The following is an 18,447-nucleotide window of genomic DNA, read 5'->3' as shown; positions in this document are numbered from 1 at the left end:
TAACTTTTTGCTATATTATCTCTTCACCTTCATTACTCCTTTAAAATGTACTGTGGATGTTTTAGTTTTTTTACTTGAAAATCCTTGATTTTATATCTGTTGTATCCTTAGGCATATGTCACTAACTTTTCCTAAGTTTCTTGGTAGTAATACTTAGATGCCAAACTATTGGCTGCTTTGTTGGCTAACCTGATAGTTGATGACTCAGCTCTCCAAATGTGACTCTCACACAGAGGGAAGGCTTAAGAAAGACCTTTTTGGGGTTTTGTTTTTTTAGCGTCTAAATTGCTGTTGATCTGAATTCCATATCTAAGAAGAATTAAATTCAGAAGAGTGTACAAATGGACATCCAAGCAGCGTTATTTTCTAAAAATTCACCTTCGGCAAAGCGTTACAGTTTGTTTCCTTGAACACTTAAAAAGGCTGCAGTCTGAAAGTTTCTGGAGTAATATAAGAATGAGGGGTCCTACAGCTTGTTCCCTCTTATCAGTTTGTTTTCCCTTAAAAGAAAACGCATCTTAGTGGCCATGCACCTAGGATACAAATCCAACACTACTGAGTTCAAAATGGTAGTAGGTTGCAGTTTCGTAATTTGAAAAGAAAAACTATTTTTTTTTTTTGCCAGTGGTGCTTATTTATATTTGGGTTCCATAGGCTTCTGGTAATTATAAGGTATACTCTGGTGCTGCATGTGTGGGCCAAAAGGTAAAGCCAAATTGTTGCTCTGGGTAGCAGTCATTCTATAGTGCATGTATGTGTGCTCATGTGGGTGATCGATTGTGTGACATCTGCATACTTCAGTTAAACTTGGGAAATTAATTTTTTTGAGGATTATCTTCCATGTAAATGTTTTACTTGTACTGATTCAGTCTTCCATGCTGCAGATATGAGATATTCCACCTCATGGTAAATCTGTATTCTGAGAGGTTTATTCAGATGCTTAGACTGCTCAGTGACAGGGCGAATGAGCTAACAAATATAGAGATTTTGAAGGTATTTTTTCAATCCATATTAGTTGTTTGCAACTCATCTTATTTTTTTGCAAACAGGCTTTGTAGAAGTAAACTGGCCATACATACTATATAGCGCATGGAACAACTTGACCATTTGCAAGTTGACTGGTACCAAGATGTATCACTATAGCTAGACTTACACTTTGAATTCTAAAGGCATCTAGTTTGGGAAAATACAATTTTTTTTTTGATAAGTAATGATGATATAAAAGAGCGCAAAGGGGCGCAACCCATATACACGGGAAATATAAACAGAGAGCGCCTAGGAGGGAGAGAAATGAAAAAGAAAATCAGAGAAACTAATCACTAAAGGAGCTAGCCAAGCGGCCGTCCAAGAGTAAAGAGTAAAGAAAAAGAAATGAGTCAATTCCTCTATGGTTCTAGTGGAATTTTCAAAACATATAGCATTTCTTTCATTCCAAATACACCACATAAGACACAAAGGGATCATCTTCCAAACAACTGCGCTTCGAGAACGACCTCCCGACCACCAGCTAGCAAACAAGGCCCTCACCCGGCAAGGCATGACCCAATGCAACCCAAACCGCTGAAAAATTGTGTGCCAAAGAGCCCTTGCAAGCTCACAGTGGAGAAGAAGATGATCGGCTGATTCTCCGGTCTTCTTGCACATACAACACCACTCCACTACCACTATGTTCCTCTTACGCAGCGTATCATGAGTCAAAATTTTGCCTAGGGCCGTAGTCCAACCGAAAAAAGCCACCCGCTGAGGCGCCTTAGTACGCCAGATGCTCTTCCAAGGAAACTCCTCTTGATTAGAAATGGACAAGGCCTTATAAAACGACTTAACCTCGAACTTGCCCTTCTTGGACGGAGACCAGCAAATCCGATCTGCACTGCCTAGGGAAACCTTGCAAGAATACAACCGATCAAAAAAAGGAGAAACCAAATTCATCTCCCAATCTTGGACCGATCGTACGAAAATGACATTCTACTTAACAACCCCATTCCTCCCAATAAAATTATCCTTCACCCAAGCTTCTTTGTGTCTGGCGATACTGTATAAGGACGGGAAAGCTTGCTTCAAAGAGTTGTCCCCACACCAAATATCATGTCAGAATCGGACTTTCGAACCCTCCCCCACCTCAAACCGAATACCTTTGGCAAAGAAATTCCATCCTTTCCGAATATGCTTCCATAACCCCACACCATGAGAGCCCGAAGCCTCCTTGGTGCACCACCCACCTTCTTGGTCTTCATACTTAGCTTTGATCAACTTACACCAAAGCGCCCCATTCTCATTTGCGTATCTCCAAAGCCATTTCCCCAAAAGAGCTTGGTTAAACTGATGCATCTTCCGAATGCCAAGACCCCCATATCGAAGAGGGCTACAAACTTGGTTCCAACTTACAAGATGCAACTTGGGCTCATCCCCCATTCCTCCCCACAAGAAATCTCTTTGGACTTTCTCAATCCTTTTAGCTACACTTACAGGAATCGGAAACAGAGACAAAAAGTAAGTCGGAAGATTAGCCAAAGTGCTCTTAATGAGGGTTAAACGACCTCCTTTAGAAAGATACATTCTCTTCCAACCTGCCATCTGACGCTCCATCTTCTCGATCACTTCATTCCACATAACCGTATCCTTGAACGATGCCCCAAGAGGGAGGCCCAAATACTTCATAGGCAATTCGGCAACACTACACCCAAGAATGTTAGCTAGGCCCCCAATGTTCTTCACCTCACCAATGGCCACAATCTTTGACTTTCCAAGATTCACTCTCAAACCCGAAACAGCTTCAAAACATAAGAGAATAAGACGAACATACCGGATTTGCTTGATAGAATCTTCACAAAAAATCAAAGTATCATCCGCAAATAAGGAGTGTGAGATCATCAAGTCCGACAAGGCCCTATTTCCCACCGAGAAACCAGTCAAAAGGCCTTGGTCAACCGTCGCATTCACCATCTTACTCAACGCCTCCATGACAAGCACAAACAATAACGGTGAGAGGGGATCCCCTTGCCTGATTCCCCTCGAATTGTTAAAGAATCCTTCCGGAGAACCATTCACAAGAATGGAGAATCTTACCGTCTTAATACACCATTCTATCCAAGCCCTCCACCTCTCACCAAAACCACATCTATGCAGCAAATACAAGACAAAATCCCAATTTACATGGTCATAGGCCTTCTCCAAATCCAATTTACAAAGAACACCTGGCACCCCTGATTTCATGCGACTATCCACACATTCATTTGCAATAAGAACGGAATCTAGGATTTGCCGACCCCCAATAACAGCATTTTGAGAATAGGAAATGACCTTACCCAAAACAGATTTCATCCTATTGGCAAGAACCTTAGACACAATTTTATACACCCCTCCCACCAAGCTAATGGGCCGAAAGTCCTTCATCTCCACCGCATCCGCCTTCTTAGGAATCAAGGAAATAAAGGTTGCATTCAAGCTCTTCACCAATTGACGTCTACGATGAAACTCTGCAAAAACCGCCATAACATCTTGTTTAATAACACCCCAGCAAGCTTGAAAAAAAGCCATGGAAAAGCCATCTGGACCTGGAGCCTTATCACCATCCATACCTTTTACCACCTCCCAAACCTCCTTATCCTCAAAATCTCTTTCTAACCACCTCTTGTCCTCCTCCTCAATGGACAAAAAAAGTTGGTTATCCATTCTAGGGTGCCAAGAGCTTTGTTCCAAGTAAAGACTTTGGTAATACTGCACTATGTGATCTTTAATCTCAACTGAATCACCGGATAAGATGCCATTAATACGAAGCACTTCCACACGGTTGTACCTTCTGTGAGAATTAGCCATCTTGTGGAAAAAACGAGTATTCCTATCCCCCTCCTTGAGCCACAAAGCTCTCGATTTTTGGCGCTAATGAATTTCTTCACACAACAAAGTATTCTCCAAATCTTTCAACTTGTCCGCCTTCCGGATTTTCTCTTCTTGATCTAAGCCTCTCGATTCTGCCAGCTCATCCAACTCCTGGATACCTCCCAATAACTCAAATCTTTTTTCTCCCAATATCCCCAAAGACCTTCTCATTCCACTTTTTCAAGTCTACTTTAAGAGCTTTTAATTTACTAGCAAGCACAAAACTAGGCAGACCCTCAAACGAATATGACCCCCACCAAGAAGCAACCTTATCAACAAAACCCTCTGCCTTAAGCCACATATTTTCAAATTTAAAACCCTTCTTACCTCCACAAGGAGTCCCACAATCCAGTAATAAAGGGAAATGATCCGAGAGCAGGCGTTGAAGTCTTCTTTGAGAAACTGCTGGGTAATGATCTTCCCAATTCGAAGAGAGCAAGAACCGGTCAATCCTCGACCAACTCTCATTTTCTTGATTATTAGACCAAGTAAATTGACCCCCCATCATCGGAATATCCACCAGATTATTCTCTGAAATGAAGTCCGAGAAATCCATCATGCCCGAAGAGTAATAAGAACCATTGGAGCGCTCGCTAGGAAAGCGTACAATGTTGAAATCCCCGCCCAAACACCAAGGGACCTCCCACACCCTCATCAATACAGCCAACTCTTCCCAAAGTGCCCTTCTCTCCACTTCCTCATTCGGCCCATACACACCCCCAAACGCCCACACCCATCTATCCTCTACATTTTGAAAAGAACAAGCCAAAGAGAAATGACCCACACACTCCTCCTTACACTCCACAACCCTCCTATCCCACATCATTAACATCCCTCCCGACAAGCCATTAGAGCCTTTAAACTTCCACCCCACGTGTTGACCTCCCCAAAGACTATGAATCACCTCTCTGGAAATCGTCTCCATCTTCGTCTCAATCAAACACATTACATCTACCTTCCATTCTTTCAAAAGACCCCTAATGCGCAACCTTTTTTTGAGGGCATTCAAGCCTCTCACATTCCATACTACTATATTAAGCTTCATGATCCACCAAACAAATATTGTTAGTTATGCCAAGAAAAGTGGAATTTGTTAGCTCCCACTGTATCAAGTGATGAATGAGCATATTTTTTTCATAATGCTGCTGGTTGAATTGATGATAACTGTAATTATTGGTCCCTAGAGGTCATTCATACTGCTCTATCCCCAAGTGATTACCTCACTAGAGTGCTTTACTCAAGAATGATTACATATCCAGATGTGATACTTTTTGTAGAAGTGACTCATTCATTCCCTAGCCGTATGAGCCATAGCTGTATATTTTGCCTTTGCACTAGATGGAGCAACCTCTGTATGTTTCTTGCTCTTCCAAGTAACAAGGCTAACCTCCCAAGAGTGTATAATACTCGGTAGTAGATTTTTAGTCTGAAGGGGATCCTGCCCAATCTGCATCAGGGAATACTTCTGTCCTGAGATGTGCATTCTTCATATGTTTCTTGTTACTTACTGAAGCATATTTCATTTATGACTTTTTTGGGTATATAATATACTTCATATTACCATAAGAGTTTCTTATTTCCAACTTTCTATTTCTCTTTGTTATTTCTCGCAACTAGGTCACTGGTTGGGTGGTTGAATACCAAGATAATCTGATTGGGCTTGGGGTTGACGAGTCTTTGGCTCAAGTTTGTTCTGAGAGTGGTGCCATGGATCCCCTCATGAATTCATATGTAGAAAGAATGCAAGCTACGACAAGGGTATATATATGCCTACCTTGTCAATTTGTTGTGCTCATATTTGGTAAATAATATGATTTTTTAAAGGGTTAAATACTCTATTAGTACCTGCTTTTGCAGATTTTTATTTTTTCCCACCTAGGGTTCAAATCCTATCATAAATGATACTTGACTTACAAAAAAAGACTAACTTAGTATCTCCGTTAGTTCCATTAGCCCAAACTAACGGAATGCCATGTGTCGTCACATAGAAATGCCATGTGTTTTGAAAAAAATAATAAAAATAATTATAAAAAAAATAAAAAAAACTAAATCTAAAAAAAATAAAAATTGAAAAATTCATGGGGTGTCCGGCCACCCCATGAATTTTTCAATTTTGTTTTTATTTTATTTTTTATTTTTTAGGACACGTGTCATTTCTATGTGATGACACGTGTGACACGGAGGTATTAAGTTGGTCTTTTCCCGTAAGTTAGGTATCATTTATGATAAGATTTGAACACTGGGTGGAAAAAAAAAAAAATCTGTAAACCCAGGTACTAATAAAGTTTTTAACTGATTTATCAAAAAAAAAAGTATTTAACCCTTGTTTAAATCACCTCTTTCTATATTTCTCTCTTGGCGAGGCCCTTCACTTCTCTCATTTATTGCATTTATACTCGTTCTATTTTCTAGAAATGGTACTTGAATATCTTGGAAGCTGATAAGGTACAGCCACCAAAGAAAACAGAAGATGGAAAGCTGTATACACCAGCTGCTGTTGATTTATTCAGGATCCTAGGAGAGCAGGTGCAAATTGTTCGGGATAATAGCACTGATGTCATGCTATACCGAATTGCTTTGGCAATCATTCAGGTAAGTTAAACTAAACTTTCATTTGACATACTTGATATACTTTAAGTACTTCAAGAATTGTATTATAACTCCCAAAGTCAAAAACAAATTTAGAGATCTTTCACATAATTTAAGAAATACAAATCATGCATGGAACAATTTTTGTGTTCAATTTTCTGCTTGTTCATGGTTGTAACAGCCAGAAGTAGGTTGCAGCCATTACATGCTTGGACAAAACACACCCCCTTTGGAGGCCAAAGGCAACCAAGAGAAGAGATGGTGAGAGACCACACCCCCTTTGATCCAGTGCCTGTGCAGATTAAGCAATTCACAGAATTCACAACACGCACACAGTCAATGGTCTCACCATTGGTTAAGGAGAAGTCTCATCTCACAAGGATTACTAATCTTGATAATGCATGAATAATGCTTCTAGGGCTGGAATACATCATTTATAATTTCTACCTGCTCATTGATGATAACGATAAACTAGAAAGATTACAAAAGAAATGATAAATATAATTACGCAGTCTCCATCCTGTTTCCAGCTACTGATTGAGAGTAAGTGTATTGATCTAGGACTCCATGGTAAGATATAGTATTGGTCTTCAAATAGGAGTCTAGTCGAGAACTCTTGCAACAGGACACTTCCCTTCCACAGCAGTTAACACCACTAAAATGCAGATTGAACAATAATCTTCCACGACAGATGATGCCCAAATGCAGACAATGAAATAGTTAAACTTAAACATGAATGCAGGGAGTTGATAAAAGAAATCATTTTTCAATCATTATCTCCAGAAATCATAGTAAATAATTTGAGGCATTGATGTGTGATTTTTTCTCTAGTGGGGTTTTCTCCTGATACTTGGACCTCACATATTGTCTTGCTTCAGGTGATGATTGATTTTCAAGCTGCTGAGAGGCAGAGACTTGAAGAACCTGCTTCTGAAATTGGTCTGGAACCTTTGTGTGCAATGGTTTGTGAATCATTTGATCATGTAGAAACGTTCTGTGGTGCTTGCTGGAAATTAAGTGTGTGTTTGTATTGTGTATTGAAAAGAGTTTTAGAGGTGGAAATTGAGAAATGTTTTAGTGTGGGTCACATTTGAAAAGTGTTGTTCGTGGGGTCCATAGAAGGAAATTGTTTGGTAAACTTTTTAGTGTTTTTGGAAAGCAAAAATTTGAGAAGTGTTTTTTTTAAGCGAAAAAACTGGGGGTGGTCACATGGCCACCCCAACCACTAATGTCCTGCCACCCCTACCAGTTTTGTCCTATTGGGATGGTTGTGCGGCCACCTCTATCCTTTTGGGTTGTTGGAGTGGCTGTGCGACCCCCCTTCTCTTCTATTGGGGGTGGCTGCAGCCTCTGTTGAGGGGGGCCACACAACCACCCGCTTTTCTCTATTGGGGGTCCGTGTGGCTACCTTTTTTTTTTTTTTTTTTTGTATCTTTTTTTTATTATATTTTTGTAAGTAACAAGTCAACCTTTACACTTGAAAGTATGTATTTTCTCAAAATATTCCTATAGGAAGGTGTGGGAAGTTTTCTAATAAGTGTTTCGTATTTTGGTTTTTGAAAAGTGTTTCATTTGGTACCAATTTTCTGAAAATTTTGTTTCAGCATTTGAAAAGAGGAATAGAAAAACTTTCCAAACACTTTACATAAACATGTCCTAAATTGTTATACATTTCTGCTAACGACGTTGTGTACAGACAAATAATAATATCTGCTATTGTCTTTGTATACAGGTTAACAACAATCTACGCTGCTATGATCTTGCAATGGAGCTAAGTAATAGCACCACGGAAGCTCTTCCACAAAACTATGCCGAGCAGGTTGTATTATTATCAATCTGACTTCTTTGTTCTTCCTCTTCATCATCATTGTCTTCCTTTCTTTTTTATTTCATTTTTAAAACAAAATTGTGATAATAAGCCAAAATGGAGAGTGGCCCTCCCACTCCCCTAATCCTTCCCCCTAACAGGTTGGACCTAAGACCTCCACCTTATTTGTTGTTGTTGCTACTTTTTTTTTTTTTGTGTGTGTGTGTGTGTGTGTGTGTACTGTTGGCACCAGTCCTCACCAGGCTAATCGGGCAAAAATCTCTGATATTCTTGCCCCCCTCTTCTTTGTCACCAAGGTGAGGAATGAGTAATTCAAAGACTACTCAAACATGCAAGGCTCATTGAATTCCTGAAGAGAAACTCATATAATTTCATTTGATGAACAATAATTTATTGATGAAAAAGAAAAGCTCTTGCGCACGAAAAGTATATAAGAGAAGCAACCATCTTAATGAGGTTGAAAATCTAGAAGTTAACAAGATTTACAAGGGGAAGAAAAATTGGGAACAAAAGAAACAACCCAATCAAAAAGGGAATTCAAGATGGGAGATTTTAGTTGTAGCACATTAGACTCGCTGTCTTCGAAAAGACGTCTATTTCTTTCTCTCCAAATGCTCCACATAAGTAAAGAAGGGATGGCTTTCCATATGATCTATTTGGATTGACTCTGCCGTTATGTCTACCAACATTGAAGTAGCTCTAGAACATTTCTAGGCATGACCCATGAGACTCCAAATAAGATAAGAACCAGGTGCCATATCTCGCTAGTAAACTCACAATAAATGAGAAGGTGGTTTACGGTCTCCTCGCTCATCTTGCAAAGACATCACCAATGACAATGGTAAGACCCCCATCTCTGGAGGTTATCAATCGTAAGAATTTTACCCAAAGTTGTCGTCCAAGTGAAGAAAGCAATATGAGGTGGAGCTTTTACCTTTCAAATGCTTTTCCAAGGAAAAAGGGATGACTCTCCAAACTGTAAAATATAGTAATGGCTCTTTACTTCAAAACTGTGGTTACGAACTGGGAACCACAACATTTTATCTCTCTCTCGGGTGTATCCACAAAACCTCCTCTTTTTTTCTTCTTTCTTTACATCCCCAAATCTTAAGTCATTGTTCACGGCTTTCGTCTTCGTAGATAAGACAAAACTAGGTGATCCTTGGAAATCATAACTACACCACCAGCCGAGGTGTATCCACAAAGCCTCCTCTTTTTTCTTCTTTCTTTACAACCCCAAATTGTATATATTTTGGAACTCTAAAGCCCTAGGGTTTCCCTGAATCTCTAGCCATTAGTGAAGCATTCAAATACACCCCAATACCCTTCAAACAGCTGCTGACAGTAAATTCTGTAATCACCTTTCTCAAAGAATAGCCCCTATAACCTTTATTTACTATCTCTTCAAGCCATAATTTATTCGCTTTTTTCTTCAATGAGTAATAACAAGATCATAAAAAACACAAGGGGCGCAACCCAAGTACACAGGAAGTATACAAGAGAAAAATCTCAACAAATCAGAAACGAGAAAAGAGAGTACGAAAATCTACAATGCTAGACCAGAATTTATATACAAAACCGTAAAGCTTTGCCTTCCCATAATGAACCTTTAAACTATAACTATTCCTATCGTAAAGCCCACCACGAAGCCCACTTAGATAGATTCTTTAAGTCTGTCCCACTCAGATTTATTGGGAACTAAGGCACCGTTTCTTAAACCCCTTCCCCTTCCCTCAACACTATTCACTTTCTTTTTTTAAAAAAAATCAACATCAAAACATTACTTTTTACTACTATTTAAATAAAAAAAATTACTACAAAATAATTTTTTTTCACTTTTCTATACCACTTCTTTACTTTTTTATACTAGACACTCTTACTTTTTTCCACATCAATCCACATCAGCTACAATGTCTAGAGAAAAAGGGTTTAACAAACACACCTAAATCCTCTTAGAATATTATACCTTTTGAGTTATTGTGTAGATTATGTTCTAGCTTCTATCCTGATGTTAGTTTTGCATTTCGACTCTTTCTCCTGTTGTAGGCATCATCATCAGCCCCTTCAACCATCTTGTTTTGCTTTCTTATCTTTTCGCATTGGCTTGAAGTTTATATGTTACAAATATTAAATATATGTGGTTGGCATTTTCCATTGTTAAAATTGGTTTTCCTATTTCATTTATAGGTTAATTTTGAAGACACATGCAAGGGTTTCCTAGAGGTTGCAAAGGTATGATCAACTTTGAAGGTTTTCATGTTATGTTTTTTGTATTTTCCTCAAATTTTACATGGATCATGAACTACATACTGTATCTGCACTATTCTTTCACAGCATGATCCAGTTAATGCTTTATCATTTAATTAAAACTTCCTGCACTGTACAGTTGTACTTGGTGACTTGCTGAAAAGTTTGGAATTTTTTTTTTTTTTTTTTTTTTTTTCTGTTAAGTAACGAGAAATATCATTAAAAGCGTAAGGCGCTCCTAAGTACATAGGAAATATACAAAAGGAACACGTAGAAAGAAGAATCAAGAAGAACAAAAAACCCAGCCAAAGAGACCCGTAAAAGCCCAGAAAGATGAAACAATAACCACCCAAAAGTCCCACATAAACAAAAACACCCACAAAAACAACCACAACACAACCCCATGAACCAGGAGAGTAGCCTAGGCTTCATGAAAACACTGAAAGTTATCAATATGTTTATAAAATTTATCTTACTGCTTCATGATCTTCTGGATTTTTTGGAGAATTTAATTGCTTTTTACTATTAGCTTAACTAAGCCTTAATTCCAATTAACTGGGATCATTTACGTGGATTTTTTAACATCACTCAGTCTTATGTAGAACCATGTCCCTATTTACCTTTCTGAAAACAATGTTTGTACTATACCTTCTATTGATGTCATTTTTTGCTTAAGTTTTCTTCTTTTTAACTCCTTCCATATTAATCTAAATAATTCTTTGCACAGACGTTTGTGGGTCTCTGTTGCATATGTCCAAAGCATCTAAAATTACTCCTCATTTTATCCTTGTTTGGTGCCACTGACACCTTTTCCCGAATAACTTCATTTCTTATACTCTTTCCTAATGTTGTCACACATCCATCGCAAAATCATCTCGACTGCACTCATATCTTTTATATGTAGTTTCTTGGTTGCCCAAGAGACCCATCTTAAATGTGTTTAATAAGCTCATCCACTACTCAGGCAAGTTGATAAGGACATGAAGCTGATCATTTATGTAATCCTATTTATTGGTGTGGTCCAGAGACCCTTGGTTGCCCACCAGAGGCTGTGGCGGCATTCAGTGTCCTGCCGGCGTCGTCTTTGGGTGCTCCTTCTTAGCCGTTGGTCAAGACTGTAGTCCAGTCCACGTCGAGGGGAGTGGTTAGAAAGTTTACTCCGGCTAGTTTTCTTCGGCGAGGTTTCCTTCTCTCGAGCACTTCTAGTGTGATCCAGAGACCCCCTTGGTTGCCCAGGCCTTTTGTGGCGTTGGGTCTGGTCTTTTATTTCTGTTGGCTGATGGGTTTATGGGTGATAAGTTGCTTGGGTTTTTTGTTGTTGCCACCTAGGCCGTTGTTCATGTTCTCCTCGGTTTTTGGGTGCTCCCCTTAGTATTTGCCTGGTATGTCTTGGAGGGATCAACAGTCTTCTCGTGCCTACAAGGTGGGTGAATATTCCGAGGGGGATGATCTTGAGGGAGGGGTTGTTGGTTACCCCGGGGTAGTGCAAGTTGCAAGGTCGTGTTATCACACGATGGGGGTCTCTTACAGGGGACGAGAAGGATTCTTTGAATTTCTTGGTTCTAGTTGATGAGGTGCAAAAGGTCTCTGTCTTTGCTTCTAAGCAAAGAGGAAAAAGAGATCATAAGAATTTAGAATGCTCGATCAATTTTGATGTCAGGGGAGTTGGCTCTAGCCGAGTTAAAGGCAAGAGGGCCCTTGTTGTTTTGTAATGTAGCCCAGGTTTAGTTGCGGGCATTGGGTTTCTGTGGTGCGGTTTAGGGGTTCTTCTGTTTTTGGGTTTTTGCGGGTTTTCCCTTGTTTTACGTTTTTCTTTCTGATTTGGTGTCCTCGTTGTCTACTCCCTATATGTTGAGGGGCGCTTGACGCTTTTTTTAATGCTATTTCTTTGATTACCTATCAAAAAAAAAAAAAAAAGTTCCTTAGATGGTGGCCATTTCCCAAGACAATGTTTATTCAGAGGAAGAAGAGGAGGTGCAGAGAAATCCTTCGGTTGGTAGGACAGAATGAGGGAGAGATTGGAGGAGGGAGTGGGAAGCAAAACCTCTTTGGGCCACCAAAATCAATACACCCAAAACTGGGCAGATAGGGCTCTTCCTCCATTTTCCCCATAATTTACGATTTTACCCTCTCTCAAACCATATGATTGTCTATGTAGATGAGTTTGATTTTTGTGGTTTTGGTGGCTCAGAAAAGGTTAGAATTGTGTTGCTCCTTGATTATCTGCAACACTTTTCTGCATTCAGATGTAATCAGGTTTGTGCAAAAGCATTGCCAACTTTTGTGTACCATTCCTCAGATCTAACCTATGATAGATCTAAATACATGATAACAATTTTATCAGAAACAAATGCTTTGGTCTAGGTAGTCCTGCCTTTCTGTCAAGTTAGGATGCACTTGCTTAATGGTTCGGTTGTATCTAACCTGGGTGGGAAGAGCAAACATGAGAGCTTTCTTTCTGTTTTCTTCACTTTGCATGTTCCTTTTCTTATTGCTTTACAACTATAGAACCATAACTTTGGTGTTGCAACCAAGCAAGTGGATGATATAGCTCTATTTATTTAGCCTTTAATGGCAGTCATGCAAGGAATTAGGGAGAACTTAGTAATTTTATTGAGTTATGAATCTTAGGTTCGTATGAAGAGGTGGGAAAGATAAGGGCTAAAGTTGCTTGTTGAAAAGTTAAAGGCAACTCTTATGGAGAAAAAGATGGAGATTCATTTAAGATGATTTGGCCATGTGCAATGGGGATTGATTAATGCACCATTGAAAAAGATTGATTTAGTTCAAAGTGGAAAGTGGTAGAGGACAGCCAAAAGAATATTAGTAGTGAAGAAGAATATGATAAATAGGGTAGGAGGTGGTAAAAAAAATGGATAGGGACAAGGCTCCAGGCCCGGATTGTTTCTCCATGGCTTTCTTCCAGGATTGTTGGGAGGTGATCAAATTGGACATCATGGCTGTTTTTTGGAGTTCCATGACCGAGGTAAATTCGAAAAAAGCCTCAATGCTACGTTTATTGCTCTTATTCCGAAGTCGCATGGGGCTTCCGATTTGAAGGATTTTCGCCCTATCAGCCTTGTGGGGGGCATCTATAAGATTATTGCGAAGGTTCTAGCCAATAGAATGAGGAGAGTCATGAATCGGGTGATTTCCAACCTGCAGAATGCTTTCGTCAAAGGAAGACATATTTTGGACTCGGTGCTTATAGCCAATGAATGCCTGGACAGCCGTATCAGATCTGGAGATCTCGGCCTCGTGTAAGTTGGATATGGAGAAGGCTTATGATCATTTGAACTGTAAGTTCTTAATCTAATTGTTGAGGAGGTGTGGTTTTGGTGAGAAATGGTGTTCATGGATCGAGCATTGTATCTTGTCGGTGCGGTTTTCGGTGTTGATTAATGGCTCTTCCTCTGGGTTCTTTGGGAGTTCGCGTGGGGTGAGACAAGGTGATCCTCTTTCGCCTTTTTTGTTCATCATGGTCATGGAGGCGTTCAGCAGGATGATTAATGCTTCCATCAGTAGGGGTTTCATCAATGGCTTCTATGTGGGTGCTAGAGAGCCTGAGCGGGTAAATGTTTCTCACCTTCTCTTTGCTGATGATACGCTGGTTTTTTGTGGGGCCACTCCTGACCAAGTTAGATTTATTAAAGCCCTCCTTATTGGCTTCGAGGCGGTCTCAGGGTTAAAAGTAAACCGGGCCAAATCTGTCTTGGTCCCAGTTGGAGGTTCGGTGGTGACAGGGGAGCTAGCTGGTATCCTGGGTTGTGGCACTAGTTCTTTGCCCTTGAGGTATTTGGGTCTTCCTCTAGGGGCTTCGTTCAAGCTTTTGGCTATTTGGGATGATTTGTTGTAGAAGATTGCTAGAAGGTTGGCCCCTTGGAAGCGCTCGTATCTGTCCAAGGGGGCGAGACTCACTCTCATCAAGAGCACCTTATTCAATCTCCCCACCTATTTTCTGTCTCTTTTCCCTATTTCGGTTTCTGTGGCGAAACGCATTGAGAAGATCCAACGGGATTTTTTATGGGGGGGTTTCAATAACGAGCCTAAGTTACACTTGGTCAGTTGGAAAGAGGTTTGTTCTCCGATTGCTGTGGGTGGTCTAGGGATTCGGAGTTTGCGTCTTTTTAATCAAGCTCTTTTGGGGAAATGGTTATGGAGATTTGCAAATGAGGAAGAAGCTTGGTGGAGAAGTATTTTGGTGGCAAAGTATGGGGTGGATTGGGGTGGATGGCGTTCTAAAGTTCTTCGAGGAACGCATGGGGTGGGGTTATGGAAACACATTTGTAAGGGTTGGGGGTTGTTTCAGAGCCACTTTAGATTTGATCATGGACTGGGAGTGAAAGTCAAGTTTTGGGAGGATGCTTGGTGTGGCGAGATGTCCCTCAAGGAAGCTTTTCCCGGTCTTTTCAATATTGCTAGCAATAAGGATGCTTCCATAGCGGATATTCGGGAATGTTTAAATGGTATGGTTCACTGGAATGTCACTTTTACCCGTAGAATTCATGATTGGGAGGAGATGGTCTTAGCCTCCCTCTTCTCGCTCTTGTATTCGTCCTCGATTCGTGGGGAAGGGGAGGATCGGATGTGGTGGACCCTTCAAGAAAAGGGAAGTTTGAGGTTCGCTCTTTTTATAGGATGCTTGTCTCAAAAGAGTCCAATCATTTTCCTTGGAAAAGTATTTGGCGCACAAAGGCTCCTTCGAGAGTGGCCTTTTTTGCTTGGTTGGCCGCCCTTGGGAAATCTCTCACTTTGGATAATGTTCGGAAGAGAGGTATTGTGGTGATTAATCGTTGCTGTATGTGTGAAACGGATGGGGAGTCTGTGGATCATCTTTATCTTCATTGTGGGGTTGCGCGCAAGTTGTGGGAGGTTATTTTCTCTCGCTTCAAGTTGGGTTATGCCTAGAAGTGTCAAGGATTTGTTTGCCAGTTGGTGGTCGGGTGGGAGATCTAGTAGTGCCGTGGTGTGGAAGATGGCTCCCCTTTGTCTTTTATGGTGCCTTTGGAAGGAGAGAAATGCGAGATGCTTTGAGGATTTATCGAGGACCCTTGAGGACTTTGTTCATTTCTTTTTGTACACTCTTTTTACTTGGACTGCAGGCTGGCTTGTTCCTATAGTGATTAATTTTCCTGATTTCCTCTCTATGTTCTCTTCTTCTCTCTCCCCAGCTTAGTCGCTCTCTTGTATACTCCCTGTGTACTTGAGTTGCGCCCCTCTGTGCTCTTTAATGCATTATTACTTATCAAAAAGAATATGATAAATAGGGGATGACAGAGAGAATGATTCTAGATAAGATAAAATATGGAAAATAATGCATATGGCCAGACCCGATTAGTTGAAAAATGATTCATAAAGTTAACTTTTATTTAATTGGGATTAAAGTGTAGTTGAGTTGAGTGGTTCAAAGGTGGCAATAGACCCTACCAGCCGGCCAGCTTACATATTTTTTTTGTGTAAAACAGAGTCTGGATGCTATGACTATTTAGTTATTTATTTATTTGTATTCTTATGTTAAAATATGAATCAGGGAATGAATTTTGGTACGCTTCAGAATAATCCATCATAAGATATATTGGCATCTATGGATCAATTGATTGAATTGAAAGCGAGAAACTGTGTGCGTGATTTTGTTGCATTTGAAAGATAAAACATAATTGTTTTGTAGAGAATCTTTTACCAGATTCATTCAAATCTGTTCAATCTTGAATTTCTGTCTAGTTCTTCATGCACCAAAAAGCTGTTCTATCTGCTGTTCGTAGTGTATTAGTATGCATGATAAATCATGATGTGTATAATGTGTTTGAAATAGTTTGTTGAAACTTATCTTTAAATTCCACATTGATTATAGGAATCTGTGCATCAAACTGTTCGTGTAATATTTGAAGATCCAGGGGTGCAGGAGTTGCTCATCAAACTATATCAGAAAGGTAAGGGATTTTAACCATTTCGTATCTTTCACATGTGGTTCTTATCTTTACCATATTTGACGATCTTGGGGTGCGGGAGTTCTGTTAAGCTTTATCAGAAAGGTGAAGTAATTTTTACTCTTAAGGCATGTTTGGTATGCAAGAATTGACCTGGAAATAGAATAGCTAATGGAATAGCCCTAAAAGTGTTTTTCCGAAAAATACGCTTTTTTTTTAAAAAAAAAAATTGGTTTTGGGCACAAAAAAAAGAAGTAATCGTTCCCATGGGGGGCCTACCACCTCAACAGAAGCACTAGGGGTGGTTGCGGCCACCCCCGATAGCTCAAGGGTGGTCATGGCCACCCTCGATGGTGCATCAAGGGTGGTGTGAGCACTCGTATAACGCCCCACTCCAATGACACAATATTGTCCGCTTTTGGCTCTCTCGAACCAAACTTCTCAAGAGGTCGTCCATCTTTGTACTACTCTTGCATAAACACGCTTAAGTGCGGAGTTCTGATAGGGATTTGAGTGTATCATCCACATGATTCACCTTGGTCATGTGTATAATCCACACTAGACCCATCATCAGTCTTCAAAGAAGCGGTGAATGCCATGAAACTGCCCTTGTCATTGGGCTGATTTGTGTCATCAGATGACTCTCTCTTAAAGTGACATTCATGGCTTTGCCTTTGGACCTTTTATAGTTAGGACAATCAGCTGTAATATGTCCAAATCCTAAACACCCTTGGCACGTGATGCCTGGAGTATTCTTCTCTTTTTTACCCTTGAACTTTTTCTTTTCATGAGAACTCTCAATGTCATTCTTCAATTTTTCACCAGATGTAGGTTGAGTATTCTCCTCTTTCTTACCCTTGAACTTTTTCTCGTCATGAGAACTACCCTCAGCTTCACTCTTGAATGTCTCACGAGATTTAGGGGATCTGCTAAAGTCACCTTTCCTAAGTTTGAGAAACTTTTTGAATCTCATGGCAAGTAATGTCAAGTCCTCATCATCAGCGGAGTTATTGGCCTCTTCCCTCACAATTTTTGAAGCCAAGTTATTTTTCTTGGGTCGAGGCAAGGTGAGTTCATAGTTCTGCAAAAAACCAACAACTTCTTCAACTTTTATGGCATCAAGGTCTTTGCTCACCTCATTAGCAGCGACCTTAGGTCTAAATCTCTCAGATAAAGACCTCATAATTTTTCTAACAATCCTATTGTCAAGAATTTTCTCTCCTAGGTTAAAAGAATTATTTACAATATCATTGATACAAGCGTAGAATTCATCAAAAGTTTCATCATCCTTCATTCTAATCTCTTCAAATCTAGAAGTCGACATATGAAGTTTTGAATATTTTAACCTTTTTTTTTCCCTTCCATGGGTGACTTCTAGAATATCTCATGCCTTTTTGGCAATTTCACACGTTGAAATTCTCTTGAACTCATCTAGTGAAACAACCATAAAGATGGCATGTACCCCTTTACTGTTCTAGTTGCATTCGGTCAATTCATCCTTAGACCATGTGTCAATATTAGTAGTGGGTTTATTCCAACCCCTCTCAATAGAGATCCATGCGTGTTTATCCAAGGATTGCGGGAACACTCTCATGCGAATCTTTCAGTGGGTATAATTATTGTCATCAAAATAAGGGGAACTGATTGAGATTGAAACGTGATAAAGGGATCAAGGATCACACTAAGAAAATTAATCCAATCAACAGTGAACCAAGGCTTTGATACCAATTGAAATTTTGGATTTAGACCCAAAGTTGTAACAAACAGTGAATATCTTAATCTTAACAATCAAGATTAATAAAGTTATTAACTTTAAAGTCAAAACACCTAAAATATGAAAACCAAAATCAAAGCAAGCATAAAACAAATCAACACAGATTTTGATTACGTAATGAAAACCTACAAATAGTAAAACCACTTTGGTGTTAGCCAACCCAAAAGCCATCAATTGTAGAAGACTTGTGCTGCAGATTCTTC

The 18,447-nt window shown here is 39.8% G+C and overlaps 1 protein-coding gene across 2 annotated transcripts in view; it reads left to right on the top strand.

Moving 5' to 3' along the window:
* The window catches only part of LOC132180480 (exocyst complex component SEC6), a 43,531-nt gene that overhangs the window by 20,167 nt on the left and 4,917 nt on the right, over positions 1-18,447 (top strand). For both annotated transcript variants that reach the window (XM_059593317.2, XM_059593316.2), the window contains exons 14-20: positions 885-993; positions 5,497-5,637; positions 6,292-6,471; positions 7,347-7,430; positions 8,201-8,287; positions 10,484-10,528; positions 16,395-16,473. In XM_059593317.2, the coding sequence (XP_059449300.2) occupies positions 885-993; positions 5,497-5,637; positions 6,292-6,471; positions 7,347-7,430; positions 8,201-8,287; positions 10,484-10,528; positions 16,395-16,473 (725 nt within the window). The remainder of the gene's footprint in view (positions 1-884; positions 994-5,496; positions 5,638-6,291; positions 6,472-7,346; positions 7,431-8,200; positions 8,288-10,483; positions 10,529-16,394; positions 16,474-18,447) is intronic.

This window comes from Corylus avellana, chromosome 5 (genome assembly GCF_965113065.1).
Source record: "Corylus avellana chromosome 5, dhCorAvel1.hap1.2, whole genome shotgun sequence".
Taxonomy (NCBI): Eukaryota; Viridiplantae; Streptophyta; class Magnoliopsida; order Fagales; family Betulaceae; genus Corylus; species Corylus avellana.
This window is presented reverse-complemented; position numbering and strand designations above follow the sequence as displayed.